Genomic DNA, 22243 nt, shown 5'->3' with positions numbered 1-22243 from the left:
TTGATCGATATTGTGTAGATTTTCTGCCTTCATGGTTTGTAGGGTTGATCTACTGTCGGTAAGGTACAATATCTGATGATATAGCAGATAAATTAAAAAATTTTTTAATGAATACTCATTATTCAGATTGAGTGAGTAGATGTCAAGTCTTCGGCGAAGGGTACACTTTTTTATATAGTCCAATGTTTCCATAATTACTGCAAATATTAACCGATTTTCATAAATTTCAAATTATGCTAATAAACTAATTCTGCTAATTAAAACTGAATGAAATCATAACTTCCTGATTTCAGTTTTTTAAATGGTCTGCATCTCATAAGAATGAAAGGGTCATGATTTACGAGCAATTCACTGCGCTCCAGGGAGTCGGCCTCATGAGTTTTACGAGGGTCGATGAAGAGTGCCTCGAGAATCCACATACGACTACACTGAGTGTCAGTGCGATTTTTCTCTATTGTTCTCTCCAATTTTATTATTAAGCAAAATAGAAACATTGTATTCAAAAACCGGCTTCGTGGCTGCCGAGGTACCAATATTTAGATGACGTGCGCAAGAAATCAGACAACAATATTCAAAATTGCGGCAAAAATCTTACATTATTTGTTACAATTCTAATAAACCCTCTTAAATGTTTGGTCAAATATCCACCTTTTGAGACCTTCTGAACCCGAAAAATATAATTTCGCGAATGTGTCCCGCTCTATTTGTGTGTAGATTTTTGATTCTGTTAGCACGATGACTTTCGAAATTAGTGACATATTGCATAGGCCTTTCGTATACTCTTTTAGTGTCCTGAACTAAAGATCAAGTTCGTTAGCCAGCCATTTTGGCCCATTTTGAAAATTTTTGAGACTACTTTTTTTCAAGACAAACATTTTCTGTATGGTAATGCGTAGTACTAAAAAAGATAAACAATTACTCATTATGACTTTTCTTTGATTAAACAAAAATTAACAGAGTTACAACACCCACAAAATAAAAAAATGAACATTTTAAGCCAAATAACGAACGATATGAAAAGTCAGTTGAAGAGAAATGTGGCTTTTTGAAGCCTTGCAAGATTATCATAAAGTTCTTTTAATTTTATTAAAAAATCGAAAATCGAATCTAAAAATTGCGTAGTTCTTGTTTTAACCGTGAAAAATAGCATAAAAATAAAAAAATCCGATTTTTAGAAAAACAACGCAGGGCATGAAAAAAAATTAATTGAATAAAGTTGTTCACCCAAAAAGGATTTACAAATTTTTTGTTTACAATTTTGAGAAAGGACTAGTAAATTTTCTTTCAATCGCGAAAATTAACATTAAAAAATTTAATTATTGTGAAAAAGACATAAGAGATGAAAAAAACCTTAAAAGAAAAAAATTGTCCAACCAAAAAGGATCTACAAATTTGCTATAAGCTCTTATTATGTAAATATATTCATAATTAAAGAATTAACTATTTGGACAATCCAAAAAGCTACAAAAAAATTTTATTTAACAACATTTTTTTACCAAAATAACAATACCAATGAACACCAGTGAATATTAAGAATTTTAATAATATATATTTATTAGAATGAAAGATTGTGCAGGTTAGCTGTGAATAAAAATTAGTGCAAATTAAAGAGCAAATATTAAAGTAATGATGACGAATAAAATTTTTACACTATTTTGAAAAATCTGAATAAGCAGTACCCGTCCGAGGTACAGAAATAAATATAATATACATTTGATATAATAGTGTTGAACATAATGTAGAAAAGTTCACATTTTGGACGAAATCGAGTGCGAAGCACAAGATACGTGATGAGAATGTGTTCGCTAAAGCCAAAGGAGCTTTAACAAAAGAGAATTCGCAATCACCAAATTACATTTGTCGATGCTTTGACCTCTAATTTTAAAACGACAGTTCACAAATGTGGAAAAAATACAAAGACCGAGCACGTAGCGCAAGGTAATTACATTATCGAGCGCGAACAGCAACAGTCGCGCGCGCTAGGTGGGCTCGAACTTGCGAGCGAACCGAGCCGCTGACGCATCGCGCGATGATAATCGTCCCAAACAGAGGATAGATTTTGTTGTTTATTTTTGTCACAATTTATGTGACAGAAACTTTGCAAGGAATCGAAAATTTTAATTTTTTTTTGTTAATAAAGGTGTTATCTTATATTGGGCTTGCATACAAGTTTTCAGGAAAACAAGTTCGCCGCAGGATTTCGCCGAGAGCGGGAGCTAATCTGAAAAATTGCACCCGCTCCCAGCGAAATCGCGGTAAAATTTCAGCCACAACCACGTCTCACAACCGTCTGTAACGGAATCAATACGACGATCCAGCAAAAGCCTCGTGCACCCTAAGAACAAGGAGCGACCCAAGGACTACCGCCTTCTGCATTTTTCCCGCAAATGTTTTAGCATATTGTTGACACGCAGGGATGCTTTTTAGGCCATTAGCGAGTGAAAGCTTAGCACCTCCAAGAGCGCCGATGATAAGGACGATTAGTTTAACAGAATATTCCGGGTACAATCGTTGTAACTCCCTTATAAGGTCTCGATACCTCTCTTTCTTTTCATTCTCCTTGGCTATGATGTTTTTGTCAGCTGGTGCCGAAAATTCAAGAACGAACATGGTTCGCTTTTCGAAGTCAAGAAGAACCATGTCCGGTCTTGAGTGAGCAACAGAAACAATTGTCGAGAATATGAAGTTCCAGTTAATGCGGCACTTCCCATTCTCGACAATTGACTCGATTTCCCTAGGATCATTTAGAGGAGCGATATTAAGGTTAATGTTGTAAGAGTGACAGAGATGGTAATAAAGCACTCTTAGTGCCGCATTGTGTCTTTGAATGTAGGTCGTTCCCGCGTGAGTTGGACAACTAGATAGTATGTGAGCTAAATACTCGGGGTGTGCATGGCACGCCCTACAGCTATCATTAGGAATGTCTTGGCTCAAAATGTGGCGACGGTATGTTAAGGTGGAAATGACACCGTTTTGGCACGCAAAAATGAAACCCTCCGTACCAGACTTCAATCCGGGCGATTTAAGGAAAGCAAACGTTAACTCACAAGACATTGACTGATCCTTCACATTTCTGTGGAAGATACCGTGCATCCTCTTATCGAGGAGCTGTTCACGAAAGTTTTTCTCTTGTGCTTTCTTAATCCGGGCTTTCAGGAGTGAGTACTCGACATAGATAAGATTTGATGTATTTTACTCACCCCTAATACTGAAGTTAAGTCCAGTGTTTCAGCAGCCTCCTCCGCTACTTTGTACAGAAACGCTCCTTTGTCCACTTCTTCGTGATTCCTGACCATTTGAAGAAGAGGGTCTCTTCCATTTGTAACTCTATGTGCTGTATCCAGAATAATCCTATTGTGAAAACATTCAAGACTCAATATTCCGCGACCACCTTGACCACGTGAGCTGTACAGTTGCGGAACGGAAGACTTAAGATGCATGCTTTTGTTCATGGGGATAACCTTTCTTGTCCCGATATTAAGGGATCTGAGCTCGTTCTTCGTCCATGGAACTACCCAAAATGAATAGAGTACTATCGGGACGTCAAGCATGTTTGTTGCAGATACTTTGTTCCTCGCCGACAGTTCAGAAGACCAAATCTGGCGGATGAGACGTTTGTATCTGCTTCGGAGAGTATCCTTTATAGATGTCACATCCTGAACGCGGCTCTGTGGCACGTTCAGGTATGTATAAGTCTCTCCAGCGGAAAGGTGTCATAGCGCTTCTATCAACGAGCTCAGGATCTTCAGGGATGCTATTCAGTTTGCCTCGCTTCAAATAAACCTTGGCGCCTTTATCTAACCCAAATTCCATTCCAATTTCCTTAGTATATCGTTCGAAAATCCCTAGAGCTAGATGTAGTGGCTCTTTGTTTTTAGCTTAGATCTTAAGATCGTCCATGTCAAATACATGAGTGACCTTGTACTTTCGATCTGCAGGTTTGCCGCACAAGTACCCATCGGAATGGCGAAGTGCTAGAGATAGTGGCAATAATGTAAGGCAAAAGAGGAGTGGGCTCATGGTGTCGCCCTGAAAGACACCTCTCTGAAAGTTGACCTTGTTAGTTGTCACACGAGTTTTTCTAGATGAGATAGTAAATCTGGTTTTCCAAAGCGGTATCTATCTCTCTATGCACCTAACTATTTGCGGATGAACCTTTAAGATTTCAAAAGACAGTTGATAAGTCTATGGGAGGTCGAATCGAAAGCTTTCCGATAATTAATCCAGGCCATCGATAGGTCACGCTGGTAGAATGCTGCATCTTTGAAGACACATGTATCGATGAGCAGGTTCTCCCGACATCCCGCTACGCCTTTCTTTGAGTCTCGTTGTTCATACATTTCTTGCCCCACATATTCAATTGTCCGAACAATCCTATTATTTAGGATAGCTGTGAATATCTTATAAAGTGTGTTCAGGCAAGTGATTGGCCTGTAGTTCTTCGGGTCAGCTAAGTTGCCTATTTTCGACAGGAGTATTGTGCGCCCTTCCACCAACCACTCCGGAATCGGCTCTTCCGACTTTAAATATGAAGTGAAAATACGGGCCAAATGCTAATAGGTTGAAGAAAACTTCTTCCACCAGAAGGTTTTGATACAATCTGGTCCCGGTGCGGAATTGCTCTTCATCCTGTTACACAATTAAATTCTCTGAAACAATACTCTATTACGCTTCTCAAAACAACAGCTTCCAACTAACCAAAAAAAATGCAGACTGTAACAGCCCGTTATATTAACTACGGCTTAGTACCTAATTTACAATCCAATAAGTTTAGTTAGTTTGAATTTTCGCGCGCCAGCCGCGATCTTCGATGAATCGATACGTCGATACATCGATCAATCGACTGGGTGCAAATCACGCCGCAGCTTTGCTTGCAGACGGTTGACCCCTTCACTCTCGGTGAGCTCCTAGTCAGTACCAAACCAGTCACCATCCGGTAAAGATGGTCTTCCGACTCGCGAGCTCTTACCGAATTTCCTGTTGTGCATCGAGCCCGGTTAATAAACCCCGACTTAACCTGAAATCTCGACTTAATAATTTCGCCTAATCCTTACCTCGAATTAGGGATAACCTCCTTTACCCTACAACAGTAAGTGCTCTTCAAGCTTTTGCAAGCTCGCTGTTCTTCATCCTCTCGGTCCTCTGTCTAGAAGATTTGGAAATTTTCCCCTTTTATTTGTTAGCCTTTTCTTTTCATACTTCTTCTTGCTCTTTTTTACTACTTATTTTTGCTTCTAACTTATATCTTCTATTACGCTCCTCTCAGTCTCAATTCTCGGTCCTCTGCAGAGAGGATCTGGGATCCTCCTTTTCATTTCTCGGTCCTCTGTAGAGAGGATCTAGGATCGTTTTTTTTATTAATTTGTTATTCTCGGTCCTCTGTATAGAGGATCGGGCAATTTCATCCTACGTCTCGGTCCTCTGCGAAGAGGATCTGGGATTTCTGCCGTCATAGTTCTCGGTCCTCTGTAGAGAGTATCTGGGATCCTTTTCTTTTTTTATTAATTTGTTATCCTCGGTCCTCTGTATAGAGGATCGGGGACTTTTAGCCTACGTCTCGGTCCTCTGCTAAGAGGATCTGGGAATTCTGTCGTCATAGTTCTCGCTCCTCTGTAGAGAGGATCTAGGATCCTTTTCTTTTTGATTAATTTGTTATTCTCGGTCCTCTTTATACAGGATCGTGGACTTTTAGCCTACGTCTCGGTCCTCTGCTAAGAGGATCTGGGAATTCTGTCGTCATAGTTCTCGGTCCTCTGTAGAGAGGATCTAGGATCCTATCTTTCTTTATTACTTTCTCGGTCCTTTGCAAAAAGGATCAGGGATTTTTTTATCCACCTACGTCTCGGTCCTCGATCAAGAGGATCTGGGATTCCATTCCAGTCAACATGATGGACCACGTGATCACCACGAAAAAAGTGTATTTTGCCCCAAAAGGCTGAAGTCGGTGATCAACCGGGCCCAGCCAGCCACAGTGTTGAAATCTTTTTTTTTTTGACATCGATCGAAATTATCATGAACTCTTATTCTACGATTCGATTGATCTTTCGTAATTTGGGATCCAATAAATAAATATTTCATTCCTTGTGTATTTACATGAATCGTTACCTTATAAAATTAAAATTTGCTTGACAATTTTATTTTGTTAATCTTTAAACTTATCAAAAATTGCTTGTCAATCCCTTTTAATACTTTTTTCACCTTCTCGGCAGTGATGGGTGGGCATTCTTTATTAGGTGTTATGAGGGCATTACATAGCTCCTTGAAGCTATTTATATTTTCTGAGTCTTCGTCCAGTCTTTGCTGCACTTCGTAGACTTCTCACCAAAATACTTCGACCTCCTCTGGTTTGGGTGGGTGTTCGACAGTAACTAAAGGGTCTTGGAAGAGTCGAGATGGGTCGAAGAGAAACTGTTGATTTTCTCTGACCCACCTCTCCCTCCGCTCTAGACTTCTTTTAGCGTCAGATAGTATTCGTATTCTCTCAACAATATGCTGCCGGATGGTCAGCAGCTTTGACTTATTAAGTGTGTGATAACGGGTCCGGAGTTCGCGCGCGAACTTTCGAACCTTGGCGGTCAAATTCCTGCCAGATGTGATGTAGTCAATCACACACTGAATGCGGGACGCGTACTGTCTTGCCCAGCCTATCTTTATGGCAAGTTGATGCATTCGTCTTTTGGTCTTATGATCAACCGTTGGTTTTGTTTTACGGTTCGCATCGGTCAAAGCGTGCCAATGCCTGCCCGCGTTTGGTCTTGGTGCCGCCACATAGCCCCTTTTTCGGAGTAGTTCAGCATGGTTTCGCAGTCGTTGCTGCGAAAAGTGCGATATCTCCGGGTGTTTCTAGCACCACAGAGCATGCAGCCGTGCCATGTGACCAAAGGTCGCGAGATCCCGCCGATCCATCGCATTAAATCCATTTTCATTGGCTCCCCAGCTCTAGATTGGTCGGCATTACTGGCCGACCCATCGTCGGGAGCCCTGCGCGTACTGTTGTTTTGAACCGCACTCACTACAACTATGTTTGGTGTTTTCATTGTTTTTCCCATGAGAAGCTAGGGAAAGTGGTTCGTCCATCCTTGTAGAGCCCCGCATGCAAGGGTAAGGTTGCGTAATCTGAGAGGTCGCCCGGTATCCCAGAGTCACCATTCTAGACACCTCACCCAGATGCCATTCAGCTTTCAGCACGGTTTTCACACCTCCGCTTGGGGGTTAATTCCTTCGGGACCACCCCTGGACAATTGTCCGCGACTGTCTATTTATTTTTGTAACCATGTTCAGCAGAAACCCTTGGTACAGGGACCATCTATCCGCAACCCGAGGACGCGTTCGGTGGCTTTGTCATAGGCCCTTCGGTTTGATTCTAGAGGAATCAAAACCGAACTGAATTAGGGTGCACGAGGCTTTTTCTGGATCCTCGTATTGATTCCGTGACAGACTGTAACCACCTATCTCACGGTCGTGAGACGTGGTTGTGGCTGAAATTTTACCGCGATTTCGCTGGGAGCAGGTGCAATTTTTCAGATTAGCTCCCGCTCCCGGCGAAATCCTGCGGTTGTCCTTATGACAAATTTTTAATTATGTGTGTGTGTGTGTTTTACCTGCAGCCAGGCTTCGCACTAACGATCAACAGATTTATTACTCTCTATTGTATACTAACGCTCGACCTGATGCTCGTTTTATTTTCAACATCAAAGGAGCTCTCCTTCCAATTTTTATTTGTTATGTTTGCCATAGAGACTGTTATCTGTCAATACGAATACGGGAAAAGAACCTTTACAAAAAATATTATCAGAAATTTTATAAAAAACAATTTGCACTGAAATCAAAATTGATTATTCATAACAGTTTGTAAAATTATAATAAGTAATAGCATATTTTTGGTATAAAAAAAAATCCAAATCACAAAAATGTCTTCTACAAATTAAGCAACCATCTTAAGTCTGAGATAAAATTTATAACATTAAAAACAATAACAATGAATATAAATTTCAAGGAATAAATTTTTAAAATATTAATTTAATTACTCTTGTTTTAATTATCGAAAGCATTAGCATGAGGTTTGCTATTTTTTACCTTTCGCTAAAATGCTCACAATGTTTATAAAACCAAGTATAACATTTTTTCTGTAAATGCCAGGTAGCATATCGAAATTTTGTTAAAAAAATTAGCCTTATGCGAATTTTGAACTAATTGATGGGTAATGATCAAATGTCGCCAAATCACTGTACACAAAAGTATGAGGTTCTGTTGATAGCACTGGGTAAGAGGATTTTCTTTTTCATTAATTGATGGAAAATTTCAGTGGTTTTTTTCTGTAGATTAAGAACCTGAAGGGGGAAATGTTCTATCTTTTCACGTTTTTTAAAGGAAAAAAACAGGTGTAAAACTGAGAAAAAAAAACATTTTTCGTTTTTTCTAAAACCTAAGCTTGTATCAAAGAAACCGGAAATGCTAAAGTTTTCTCATAGAGCTGAAATGGAAGCTTGATTCATCTCCAACGATCCAATGTTTTGGAAAATGACCTTATGTTTTTTTTAGGGTTTTGTGAGTCAGCAATATGATTTTTTCATTTTTTATGCGATATTGAACATTAAATGTTAAATTTTTCGAGAATATTTATGTTACGGAAAAAAGTTAGTTTTCAGAATCAGTGCTTCAAAATAAATGAGGATATACTAAGATAAGGAACTAAGAGAATTTTTTTTAATAAAAAAAAAGTTTTATTTTTTGGTACTATTTCAGGGAGCAAGTAAGAATATAAAATTGAAAATTATGAAAAAATCCCTGCTGAATAAAGAAATTAGGTTTTGATTAAGGAAAAATTAATTTTTTGCATTCGGCTAGAATAACGTTTTATTTTTTTTTTTAATTTAAAAAATGTGTTGCCTAAAACTTATTTAGTATTGACAATGATGAAACCTTATTTTGTATTGAGCATAACATTCCCGTACGAAGGGACCCTTAAGTGCTTTGATATCATGTTGATATGTTAAATAATTAAGGATAGATTTGATGCGGATATTGTAAGTATGTCTATTTATACAAACTGAATGAAATTATTAAAATTAAGTTTTTCAGTCAAATAATTCATTAATCATAGAAAAAATACTTACATAATTATTTTTTATTATGTAAATAATAACAAATAAATATATGGCAGCATAGAACAAGGTTTTAAGGTGTACAAAATGTATAAAAATACAATTATTACATTTTCTTGATAATTAAAAAAAAACATTGTATCTTTTCAAAGCAAAATATTGAAGGAAAAGGAATTCAAAAATATTTTTAAATAATTTATTAAGAATGTCTTTCATGTTATAAAAGAATAATTAAAAAAATTAAACATTTAAAAACTATTATAATTGTGAATGCAAGGAAAAAGCAAACAAATATTTTTCATCCGATCACCATGAGAATTACTTTTCATTTGCAAGTTCTTGCACTCCACTTTTCTGTACAGAATTCTTTTTTCTTCTGATTTCGTAATATTTTATATTCGAAAGAAAAATAAAGTATCGAGCACTTTTTGAAATAGGTAATATTAAAACTAGGTATCTATTTTTTTCTCTTAGATCAGTCGAAAACTGTGCGTTTTACAGATGTTTTTAAAAAACAGAAGATTTTTTTGTCACTGAGGTTATTAAAACGTCCTTAAGCTCGAAAGTTTTCTATGTTTTATTAGCTTTAGACAGTTTTTAAGCAGATTAAATCTCTAATAAAAAAAAGTATTAAGCGGTTTGTGAAATACGTGAAGTTCAATTATTTTTTGTACATATTTTAAATTGCTATTTTAGAATGTGTGTTCCATATTTAAAAGTGAGTAAAAAAAGTATGATAAAGGAATTGCGGTAAACTGAAAAATGTGCGTTTTATAAAATTTTTCCTATAGCAGAACATTTCTTTTTTCTTTGATGTTATTAAAGCATTTTTTCACTTTACTTTTCTTTATTATTTGTTACTTTTGGATCGCTTTTAAGCGTTTTAAATATTTAAAGACAAAAAGTATTGAGCCCTTTGTTAAATAAGTGAAACTTAGTTCGTTGTTTCACATATTCTAATTTATTGTTCAGGAAGTGTTATTCCGCACTAAAAACGTAGAGATTATTATGTCAAAGAGTTGGATAAATTGATAATTGCGCATTTTATGGAGATTTTTCTATAGAAGCAAATTGTTTTTTGTCATCAAGATTATTATATCATTTTTGTACTTGAAATTTGTCTAGTGTTTATCACTTTTGAATATTTTATATATCTTTTAAATATTTAAAGAACAAAGCATCGAACCTTTTTTTAAATAAGTAAAACTCAACTCTCAAATCTTTCTAAATAAAAAATAGTCTGTTAAAGTCTCTCAAAAATGTTCAGTTTGCCTTAGAACAACTCAATGATCATCAGCAAGATGTTTAGAGAAACCTTGAGTTTAACAGCTTTTAGTTTAAAGACGTTTGAGGCTCACCATACGATTTGGTACAACGCTGCGCTGCCTTGCAATACTAGGGCTAGATTGTGTCACCGACATTCAATTGTATCGATAGCGAAGAGGTTAGAGTGCGCGTTTAAGACACACTAGTTTTGGTAGTTTCAAAGCGCTTAAACATGCGATTATATGTGTAAGTAACCGCGTGTGCGAATTATATAACTTAATAATTAAAAGAATTAAGGTTATATGACAATAATTTTAACAATAAGTTTTTTCTTCGTTGAGAAATAGTGTTTTGCATTTTCACAAACTGTCGCTTAGAATTTATATTTCTTGTATAAGAGACTCTCCTTGACTAAAAATTACGTTTAGGTGAGGCCCTAGTCTATTGTTTCGATACTACATATTCTTCGATTAAGAAAATATATTTTTGTAGTGTGTCAAAAATGATTTCCTGGAAGTAAAATATGTTCTGTATTTCAATACATCTCCATATGAACTAATACAATAAAGTTTCAGAGTATGACACCAATTTCACCAAATAAGATGTATTAAAGTTAAAAAGAATATTTATTGGTACACTATTTTGTATGCGTTCCTAGATTCATAGTATACGATGCCTAGATGCGCACTAAACGCTTCCTAGATGCCCACTAGACGTTTTCTAGATGCCCACTAGATGCTTCCTAGATTCACCCTAAACGATCCCTAGATGCACACTAGGCGTTTCCTAGATGCCCATTTAACGTTCCCTAGACGCGTACTACACACAGGTATAGATATTCTTAGGGTCGGCTTAGGAAGAATTTACCGCTTTATTGCTTACCCCACAAAAAATGAACTGAGAACAGTGATACATTTCTTTTAATGTTTAATGAATTTCTATTTGTTCAAACAATCTTTATTCGCACAACCAGTTTTTTTCGTCAACTAAACAAATGGAGTAAAATGGAACACATACAATTATGTTTCTGACTGTATAGTGTATAGAAAGAATAAATGTGCCACTTTTCAATTGTTTAAACAAATATAATTTGTTTAAATAATTGCTTTTCTAAGAATGCTTTTAAAATCGTAATTAATTGTATGTCTTTTATTTTATTTCGTTTTTTAAGTTATCGAAAAATAATTGCTTGGCCAAATAAAAATTGTTTAAACCAATAGAAATTTGTTAAACATTTGAAGAAATTTATCAAAATTAAGTATTTATTCAATCAAAAATTGCATAGGATATCAATTTAAAATAAGTGGACATCTCTGGCTCAATTTTTAGAAATTTTGAAAATAAACACTAATTAATTATTTAAATAATTACCACCCTAGTCTTGGAAGTAGAATAGAGATCCAAGAATTGTTCAAGGACCACTGTATCTGTATCATTTTAAAAGGAAAATTATTTGTATATTATACTGATGATGGATACTTGATTTCTTTTTTTCAGTAATGGCTCTTTATCCTCAAACAACATGCTTTTACAAAGCTGTTGTGAACCAACTACCAACAACAGCCACTGAGGAGTATGAGGTTCTCTTCGAGGATGCAAATTATGCTGATGGCTATTCCCCGCCATTAAACGTGGCTCAGCGTTACGTAATATCGATTAAAGAGAGTAAGAAAAATAAGGGTCAGTCATAGTTGATAAGAAATGTTTATAATTGAATGAAGTAATAAATATTTTACTGTCAAATTAAAATTTTTATTAATTTTTCTAACATATTTAAATTTATTTAAATTTAAAAAAATATCTCAATCCTCAAATTGGTTTGTATTTTTACAATGTTTGCATTTCGTTAATTACTAAGTAACGTGTGGTTTATCTCCTAGTCGTTTTGCATAATGATTTGTTAAACTGTGATATTTGTATCTGAGCCCGCTCTTTTATTTTTTGCCGAGTAGGTATAGATTTTGTGGCTCCCACAACAATTCTGCAACGGCTTTCTTCATATTTTTATTTCTTTCGTCCATATGGGTATCCCTATTTGTCTTTTTATCTTCTTTTGTTTTTTCTTTACTATTTCTCTGGCTTCCTTCTCTCTAACTTCCTTTTCTTCGCCTCTTCTGGTCGCTCTCGTAGTTTTTGCGATTTTTTAAATCTCCTTTTCCTAGTTTCTCGTTCTTGTCATTTCTTCTACTGATGTTTCATCTGCTTCTTTCCCCTTCTGTTTTCCTGTTCTTATTTCTTTCTATATTGTCTTTTTGCTTCGATTTCTCGTTCTTGGCCCAACCAAATGTAGCTTAACTTTTAGTGTATTGATATACACTAGTTTCCATATTCTGTTCATGTGCTTCCTTCCCTTTAATAATGCTTTCACGTTACAGATTTCTCTATTTTTCTTCCATCTACTCTGGATTCTTTTCTAAGTTCTCCCTCTCGAATTTTCATTACCGTCCTATGCATTTTTATATATTTAGGTGAGTGTTATCGTACTTCGACTGCGCCGCATAGCAGAGAACAGGTAAGAAAATTTTGGAAATTTTTTGAAATAGTTGTGTTAATTAGGTAAATACAAAGCACCATACAAAAAGTCACTAAATTTCATCGACGGAAACTAGTTTTGGCCATTAATGGGTTAACTTTTTAGCTTCAAACAAAGGTTTGGCTAGAAAAAAACTAACCACCTCATCTTTTGTCAATTTTTTTATGACTATTGACCAGATAAGGTGCACATACTGTGCCGTAGGTGACCATAGTCAATCGACGGGTCTGAGTTCAAATTCTTGAAAGTAACATAAAATACGCTGAAATGAACGGAGGTGGAACTGAACTCCGAAATTTGACGTACTGAGCGTAAATAAATTCAGCCAAAGATGCTATTCTGTGTGGTCAAAGTTCCTAAAGTACCTTCTTTTAGGCCAGGTAGCAAGCGAGATTCAAAAGTCTCAGCTCCTGAATTAACATAAATTTCTGATAACCTAAGGTTATCGGGATCAGCTAGGTAGAACCGTTTTAATTCTTAATGGTCAGTTTCTCTATGAAATTTCAGGGGGTAATAAAAGCTGACATTTTGTAAAACGATTAACTGTAAAGAAACGGGATTTAGATTAACTTCCTTTGGGCGTAACCATACTAGTCAGATAAGAAGATACACTCTGAGCCCGGTCAAACTGCGACACGGTCAAACTGATTTCCCCTTCCTAATTAACGAGCCGGAATCGCAACCGAGGAAGTTCACCGAACATCTAATTGTCGCAGACAACTTAGACGGTCCGTCGGTTTAGTCTACACTGGCTCGCTACTCGGTGTCTTCTTTTTCAATTGTTCTGTCCGAGTACTGGGTCGGACGTAAACTTAAAAAATGTTAAAACTGATACACGGAAAGCAAAAATCACAGAAATCGACTTTGAGGTATTTAATAGGCCCAGTTGTTTGGTATACTGTTTTTTTGTCGCGAGACTTATTTTTAATTATGAAGCATTTTGCAATTTCGAATAACGTAGAAGTATAATTTAAAGAAATAAGAAATAAATCAACAATTAAAATCGACTTGAGCCATTCCATAGGCCCAGTTGGTCAGACCATTTATTACCAAAATAATTTTCACGTTTATTTTACTTTTATTTTTCTTAAAACGTGGCTTCGTGTTCTCTTTCCCTGGTTCATCGTAGACGGAAAGGTCGTTGAGGTAGGGTGAGTACGAAAAACACACACATACACACTACATTCATCTAATTTAAATTAATGTTATTAAAATAAATTACACTGGTTTTCATGATAAAAATCTTGACAAATTTAGTTACATACCTTTTCACACAAAATGTCCACCTCGTTCAACAAGGAGCAAAATAATTTTGCTACATTATTGCGGATGAGAATAATCCAATTAAGAATATTTGTTCGCTTATGCTCGTTAGTAATAAATAGCTGGTGGCAGCGGCGGAATTGCTTTTTTCTTCTTTTTCAAAAGCTGTTGTCCATTAAGAACACTAAAATATCTAGCGCGCCATTCCATGTAAACTAGATAGAGACATTAAACCGTAGGCTTTAATTCCGGTTGTTCAAACTTCCCCAGTGGGCACAACGTTTAGCGACGTCGTTACGAGAATTCTACGACATCCTATGTCCTTGTCGTATGATATGACGATGTCTTTTCGATATCGCAGACACCGAAACGACATGGACATAGGATGTCGTAAAGTTGCCGTAAAGATGCCGTAACGATGTCGTAAAGACGTCGCCAAATTTTGTGCCCACTGGGTAAATTCTAAGGCAACTCTACTTTGATTACTTAATCTAGAACGTTTTCAATTCCTGTCTAATTGAAAAATTTTATAAAGATAATTTATAAATCTTGTTAGCATCTACTAAAAATAACGCTTAACGATCTCTTAATAAAAAAAATTGCATATTTTTGAAAATAATCTAACTTCTTGAATTTGGGACTAACTGAAAAATTTCATGAGAATAGTTTCGAAATATATTTCCTATTTAGAAGAAATTTAAATTTACATTTCTTAATCTATGGAAACAAAAATTCTCCATTTTTTGAAAATTTTCAAAATGTTGAAAAACACATAACTTTTTTAATTTCTATTGAAATTAGAAATGTCGCAACGATAATTTGCAAGTAATTTTGTCGCGTACAGAATACTTTGATAAAAATTTCTAAAAATCTTTAGAAAAATGTTATTTCAAATTTTGAAAGAGCTCTTTCTTAATTTTCGCCTAATCAGAAATTTAACTGAGATAGTTTTTGAATGTATTTGATATCTAGGGAATAACTTTAAATGAAATTTCCTAATCTATGAGAAATTTTTTTTTTTAATTTAAAAAAAAATTTTTAAACTATATAACGTTTCTACATTTCATCGGAATTGATATTTTGTTTCGATAATTCGCATTTTTTATACTTATCTACAGGGTGGACAAGCTGGTGCTTACATGCATGGAGAACTTGAGTGCTACCCGAATTGCACAAAAGCGAGGGAGAAGCCATCTTACAGGGGCACTTTTAAATTTTCCAGTTTTAAAGTTGCATTTGGCTGCTGAGTGAAAAATACAATAAAATAGTAATAATATTCTGCGCTTCCAGTAGACGAAGAGTGGATTATGGTTCACGCTTATTTGCGACATAAAATGGTATAGTTACCTACAGCGATTAGGGCAAATGGGTGAATCTGAATATAACATCGAAATAATGACAGACCGGCTCGGTATGCTTATTATACTCTCAATTGATTCTTCTTTCAAACAGAAATACTGTGTAGTTTTGTATGTTTATTACTGATAGTGTCGACAGCAAGAATTTAAACAATAATTAGTTATTAATAACTTAACAACCCTAGTGGACCGAGGGAACGAAAAGGATACTCTGAAGAGTATCTTTATAGTATCCCTTCCGTATCATGCAACAAAAACTAAAAAAAAACCAGCAAGATCAACTTTTAAATTGGTGAAATTCGGATTCTATGTTAAAATTCCCATTAGAAGGTAACGAAGTAATCGTAATATATATATTTTTTTATTACGGAAAAAAGTTTCAAAAAACATGAGACGTATAACGCCTGTTGACTGCTGCACTTCAAACACATCATCTGTACGTAGCAGTCGACAGGCTGTATAGGTCTCATATATATTTTTTATCTTTTTACCGTTGCAAATAAAGCTATTGCGAATACTCCATGAGCTTACAATGGGAATTTTAACATAAAATCCGAATTTCACTAATTTAAAAGTTGATCTTTCTATTTTTTTTAGTTTTTGTCGCGTGATACGGAAGGGATACTATGTGGATAATATGAGGATACTCTGTACAGTATCCTTTCCGTTCACTCGTTCCGCTAGGGAATAATTACTTAATAATAATTTTAATAAGTAACACATTATTTCTGAATGGAGTAATTGATTTCCATTGTTTTTTTCACAGATAGATCCTAGATGAAATACACATCAGGAAATGCAGATGGAATTGGTGCATTTGAGCTAGGGCATTTCAATCAACATTATTGAAAAATCGTTATCACTGGACCTTATTTCCAGACGGGGAATTTATCAGCCTAAAGTTAATTCTGAGTTATTTTGATGGTATAGGTGTATCAAAAGAATATCTCAAGGCAATATAACTTCTCCGAATTTTAATTGATAAAGATTTTAGGGAGTCTTTTTATTCTAGAAAATTTTTTCTCTAGTCGTCAGCTCAAAATTTGGTTTGATCAACTACTGAAATAAATTAGAGATTCGCTGAGGATAGGAGTATTTCAGAAATAAATTTAGAAGTTAAATTTTAGGCCGGAATTTTTATTCCATTTTTTTTTTTTAGAAATTGCTATCTCTGGATCTGATTTCCAAATTGGAATTTGGTCAGTCCCTAAAACTAATTTCAAGTGATTTTTATGGGATAGGTGTTTGAAAAAAATATCTCAAAGCAATTTAGCTTGCCCGAATTTTAATTAATAAAGGTTTCAGGGAGTCTGTTTATTTTAGAAAATATTTTCTAAAATAAACTGACTCCCTAAACTCATTATTAATTAAAATTTGAGCAAGCTAAATTGCTTCGAGATATCTTTTTGATACACCTGTACCATCAAAGTGACTTAGAATTAATTTCAGAGGATCATAAAATGCCAATTTAAAAATCAGACCCAGTGATAGCAATTTAAAAAATAGTAACGTTTCTAAAAAAATTGGAAAACAAATTCTGGCTTAAAATTTCGCTTCTAGGTTTATTCCTGATCCACTCCTATCATCAACGAGTCTCTAATTTATGTTAGTCATTTATTTAATCAAATCAAATTTTGAAATGACATCGAGAAAAAAAATTTTCTTAAGTAAAAGGCCTCCCTAAAATCTTTATTAATTAAAATTCGGGCAAGCTAAATTCCTTCGAGATATCTTTTTCATATACCTATTCCATCAAAATGACTTTGACTCCTATCCTCAGCGAGTCTCTGATTTATTTCAGTAGTTAATCAAACCAAATTTTGAGATGACGTCTAGAGAAAATATGTACTAAAATAAAAAAAACTACCTAAAAACTTTATTAATTAAAATTCGGACAAATTATATTGCTTAGAGATATCTTTTTGATACACCTATACCATCGAAATAACTCAGAATTAATTTTAGGCTCATAAATCCCCAGTCCAGAGATAACGATTTTTCAATAATGTTGATTGAAATGTACCAATTCCATCTGCATTTCCTAATGTGTATTTCGTCTAGGATCTATCAGTGAAAAAAAGCAATGGAAATCAATTATTTCATTCAGAAATAATGTGTTACCTATTAAAATTATTAATGAGTAATTATTCCCTAGCGGAACGAGTGAACGGAAAGGTTACTCTACAAAAGATAAAAGAAACGATTGAACTGGAGCGCTTTCAAATGTGTATCTTAAAATTTCAGATTGATAAAGTTGCATTTTAGTTGTTTTGGGACTCTTTGAATTGGCCAGCTATTTAGACTTAATTAAATCTGCCAAGCCACATTCGAAGATGTACTCGTTCTATAGTTTTATGACATTCTGAATAAGAGAACATAACCTCAAAAAACGAAATTAAGTTTAATTTGATATTTACGATTTACAGAAGAAACGCATGAATCGTTTCAAGTTCTCAATTAAATGGATTATCGTATTCAGTGAAAAAACATATTTCCTGTTAAAACTGTTCTTGTCAAGAAAATAATTATTTTACTATATATAAGTTTCAACACCCCATAAGCTAAAATGAACTTAGTTAATGCATATAGCAAAATAATAGGTTCAAAATATGCAAAAAATATTCATTATAGACGATCAGAAATGTAATATGAATTCTAACCTAACTTTTAGGTTATAATTTTTTAGATAGTAAATATGCCATGTACAGTAGAAGTCCGATAAGTGTACACTCCCCTTGAAACGTCATCACACGTACGGCACGCACACTAATTATGGTCCTCCCACTACGTGTGCTATTTTGCTAATGATTTGCGCCCATGATTTACGTATGCGCGCACCTAATATCGTGCTACTAAAGGGAGCATCCGATAAGTCCGCAATTCCTCGAATTTTCCGCCCTTACAGTCCCGAAGTTGAAAAGTTATCGGCCTTGTACTGTATAAACTAATCAAAATTTATTTTAAGTTCACCTTTATGTCAAGCTGAGTTAATTGAAGCTTATAATTTATTTAAACATATTTAATATTTGAAGATACTAAAATAATGATTTTTTTGACAAAAACAGTTTTAACATAAATCGCGTTTTTTCGTTGTATACGATGAAAACTACATATATGTAACACTTAGCTTCCAATAAATATTGATTTTTTTCATCCACTTAGTAGTTTAAAATATGCGAAATAATTAAAAAATGGCTGTTAAGCTCAAATTATAATACATCTTCAAAATCCCAGTACCTTTGCAAAATCCTACCTCAAGGTTTCGCGAGTTCACATATTGGCTACATTGGAAAAATATATGGCGTATTGAAGCGCAACGGATCCCAATAGTGTTATTACGATTAACCGTAATTTTTTAATTGATAACGAAATATTGCTTAGTAAATCGTAAAATAATAACTTCTCCGATTCACTGGTACCTTTAACCTATCGTCAGCAATCTGCCATTCCTCTTTGAGATACACATTTCATACGACTTGAAATACGATTGAAAAGAAGCCAATCGTTTCTTGTTACTTGGGTACAGAGTATCCTCATATTATCCACATAGTATCCCTTGCGTATCATGCAACAAAAAGTCACAAAAAAGCAACACTGGCAGACCGAAGGAACCGAATGGAGCCTCTACAAAGTACCCGCAAAGACCCCATTCGGTTCCTTTTTGAAAAAAACTCAAAAAACAGCATGAACAACTTTTAAACTGTTGAAATGGGTTCTTTACGGGTACTTTGTAGAGGCTCCATTCGGTTCCTTCAGTCCGCCAGGGAAGATCAACTTTTAAATTGGTGAAATTCGGATTCTATGTTAAAATTTTCATTAGAAGGTCACGGAGTAATCGCAATAGTTTTCTTTGCAATGGTAAAAAGTTAAAAAATATATATTAGACCTATAACGCCTGTCGATTGCTACTTGCTGTTTTTTTAAATTTTTGCTGCATGATACAGAATGGATTCTATGTGGATACTATGAGGATACTCTTCATAAAGTATCCTTTCCCTTCACTCGGTCCACTAGGGTTGTTAAGTTATTAACAAGTAATTTATGTTTAAATTATTGCCGCCGACACTGTCAGTAATAAACATACAAAAACACACAGTACCTCTCTGTTGAAGAATAATCAATCGAAAGTATAATATACATGCCGGGCCGGTCTGTCAATATTTCGAGTTTATGTTCAGATTCACCTTTTTGCCCTAATCTCTGTAAGAAAATGTACGTAATGTCAAATTAAAGTTTTCGCATGTAATATTTTAATCACTTTATTAAAAAAATATTCTGTCTCTGCATAACATACCTTTTTTATGCCGCAAATAAGCGTTAAATATAATTAACTTTTCGCCCACTGGAAGCGCAGTGCATTATTAGTGTTTTATAGTATTTTTTCACTCAGCAGCCATTCCATAATGTTATTACTACATAACATAACCTATATTTTTTTACGCTTGTATCCATTTGAAGTTTCGAACGCAACCGTGAAAACTATGATAAACTTGATCCCAAGATGCACGGACTTCACCGAATGACCGATCCAAATGCAACTTTAAAACCGGGAAATTTGAAAGTGCCCCTGTAGAATAGATTCTCCTCTGCTTTTGTGCAATTCGGGTAGCACTCAAGTTCTCCATAAATGTAAGCCCCAGCGTGTCTACCCTGTAGATGGGTATAAAACTTGCGAATTATCCAAACAAAATATCCATCTCGATAAGAATTAGAAACGTTATATAATTTTTTAAATTTTTTAAATTTTCAGAAAAAAGGGGAAAAATATTTTTGTGATAGATTAGGAAATTTCTATTACCTATTTATCGAGCCAGATGCGCGAGTGTCGCGACGAGAATGTAATCGTCAAAGCCGTAGGTGTTTTGAGAACCTTGTTTAAAGCAAATAGAAAAGAAATTCCGTTCCAATTTATGAATGTAATTCCTGAAAACCCTAAATCACAGTTGTCGATTTAAGTTAAAATATTTATGATATTTAAAAAATTATATTAGAATTGTAGGCAATAAACGTACGAAAACGAGCGCAAAGCGCTAGTGTACTCGCGCGCCTTAGGCGCGCTCACACTTAGACAGAAGCGCCCCGCGCGCAGCGCGTAATAAGGATGTGCCGCGCAGCGAGCAAATATTTTTTTGTATCAGATAGTTAAATCTTGGCTTCGCGATTCGCAATGAAAAGCCAACTGTCAATAAATTTATTGTTTAAACTTTATATTCATTTATTTAACATTAAATACTGTAAACTTGCAACCTTTAACACATTTTGAGATTTACGTTTACACGTACTGCTTAGAATTATAGAAATTCCGGAATTTTTATCATTTTTAAGCAATATGTGTAAACGTCAATCTCCATATATATTAAAGGCTAAAAGATTTCGGTATTCAATGTTAAATGAATAAATATGAAATTTGAATGATAAATTTACTGACACTAATGAACCTTTGATTTTTTTTCAAAGAGTTCGATTTGGACCGAACCCTTTATTAAATTTGACGGTTCAGTTCAAACGCGAATCCCTCAAGAATCCCTTAATAATGGAAGGAAGCTAAAAGTTCCCGATCCCTGAATATAATACATTTTTTTTCAAAATTTGGTCGCCGTTTCAGATCAAAAAGTTTGAATTTTTTTATTAAATTTCTCATTCGTCAATTTATTGAAATTCCCGAAAATGTAGTCGCCGCTTTGGATGAAAAGTCTTGAATTCTTACTTTTGATTTTTAAATCACTGTTAGCAATACAAAAGCCCCCCTAGTACCGAGTTTGAAGAAATTGTTATTAATTTCAAGAGCTTTGAGACCCCGAAATTTTCGAGCTGCTCTAAACGTTCCAGCAACTCAAAACTTTCGAATACTTAAATGTCTTCGAGAACTGAAAACATTTGAGTACTCGAATTTCTTTGAGAACTCGAGAATTTTGAGGCTCAAATGTCTTCGATAACTTGAAATTTTCGAGTACTCGAAGCTGTTCGAGTTCTCGAAACGTTCGACTAGCTTGAAAATTTGGAGAACTCGATATTTCGAGCATACCCGAGCTCGACTCGACTCGATAAAAATCGTTTCGACTGGACTCGAAGTTCCGAGCTTTTTGCACACCCTTAGTGCGCAGTTCCTAATCCAGATAATGCTGCGATGCGAATGACTCAATCAATCGCAGATACACTGGCAATTAAAAAAACGGTCAGTCACGTATGTTACGCCAGCGTGCGAATCAGCCTCAATCACAGCTGTTTTAGGTCGGTTAACAAGAATCGCTCGCGAATGTACCCGGAACAGGCAATTTGAATATATAACTGAACTTACAGATTTATTAAGAGACCGGATCGCTTCTGCCAAGCCCATCGAGTTCTATGTGGTTGATATTTATCGTACAAGGATGAATCGCGACGAAATAGTTAACGATATGTTTGATCGTTTGCACTCTTATCTGAGTGGCGTCGAAGTAGCCCTCGAAGCGAAACATGAGCATAAAATTGCTACAACCACAATTATACTAATTCGCGCAGCGGCGTGTAGAGCGTTTATAAGGGGTCTACCAGACGATCTCTCGGGTGCAGTCAACGCCACAGATCCGAAGACTCTGGAGAGCGCTTTCAAGAGTTGCTATACAATCGAACTAAATCTCGATTCAACTAAATGTGATTTCAACTAAAACTCTATAGTTTGTGCACAGCGGATGGTGTTGCTCGGAAGAGGGTCGTGTGCGCAGTTTAAAAGTAGTGTG

General features: G+C 35.1%; 1 protein-coding gene and 1 long non-coding RNA gene across 3 annotated transcripts in view; one reads left to right on the top strand and one right to left on the bottom strand.

Annotated features, from left to right (window-relative positions):
- Nucleotides 1-12114, top strand: part of LOC117167457 (SAGA-associated factor 29) — a 92017-nt gene extending 79903 nt beyond the window's left edge. For both annotated transcript variants that reach the window (XM_033352413.1, XM_033352412.1), the window contains one exon: nucleotides 11868-12114. In XM_033352413.1, coding sequence (XP_033208304.1) covers nucleotides 11868-12061 — 194 coding nt within the window. In that variant the 3' untranslated portion in view covers nucleotides 12062-12114. The remainder of the gene's footprint in view (nucleotides 1-11867) is intronic.
- LOC117167459 overlaps nucleotides 1-21985 on the bottom strand; it is a 47994-nt gene extending 26009 nt beyond the window's left edge. The window contains exon 1 of the long non-coding RNA XR_004466398.1: nucleotides 21823-21985. This is a non-coding gene — a long non-coding RNA (uncharacterized LOC117167459). The remainder of the gene's footprint in view (nucleotides 1-21822) is intronic.
- Between the last annotated feature and the right edge of the window lie 258 nt (nucleotides 21986-22243).

This window comes from Belonocnema kinseyi, chromosome 2 (genome assembly GCF_010883055.1).
Source record: "Belonocnema kinseyi isolate 2016_QV_RU_SX_M_011 chromosome 2, B_treatae_v1, whole genome shotgun sequence".
Taxonomy (NCBI): domain Eukaryota; kingdom Metazoa; phylum Arthropoda; class Insecta; order Hymenoptera; family Cynipidae; genus Belonocnema; species Belonocnema kinseyi.
This window is presented reverse-complemented; position numbering and strand designations above follow the sequence as displayed.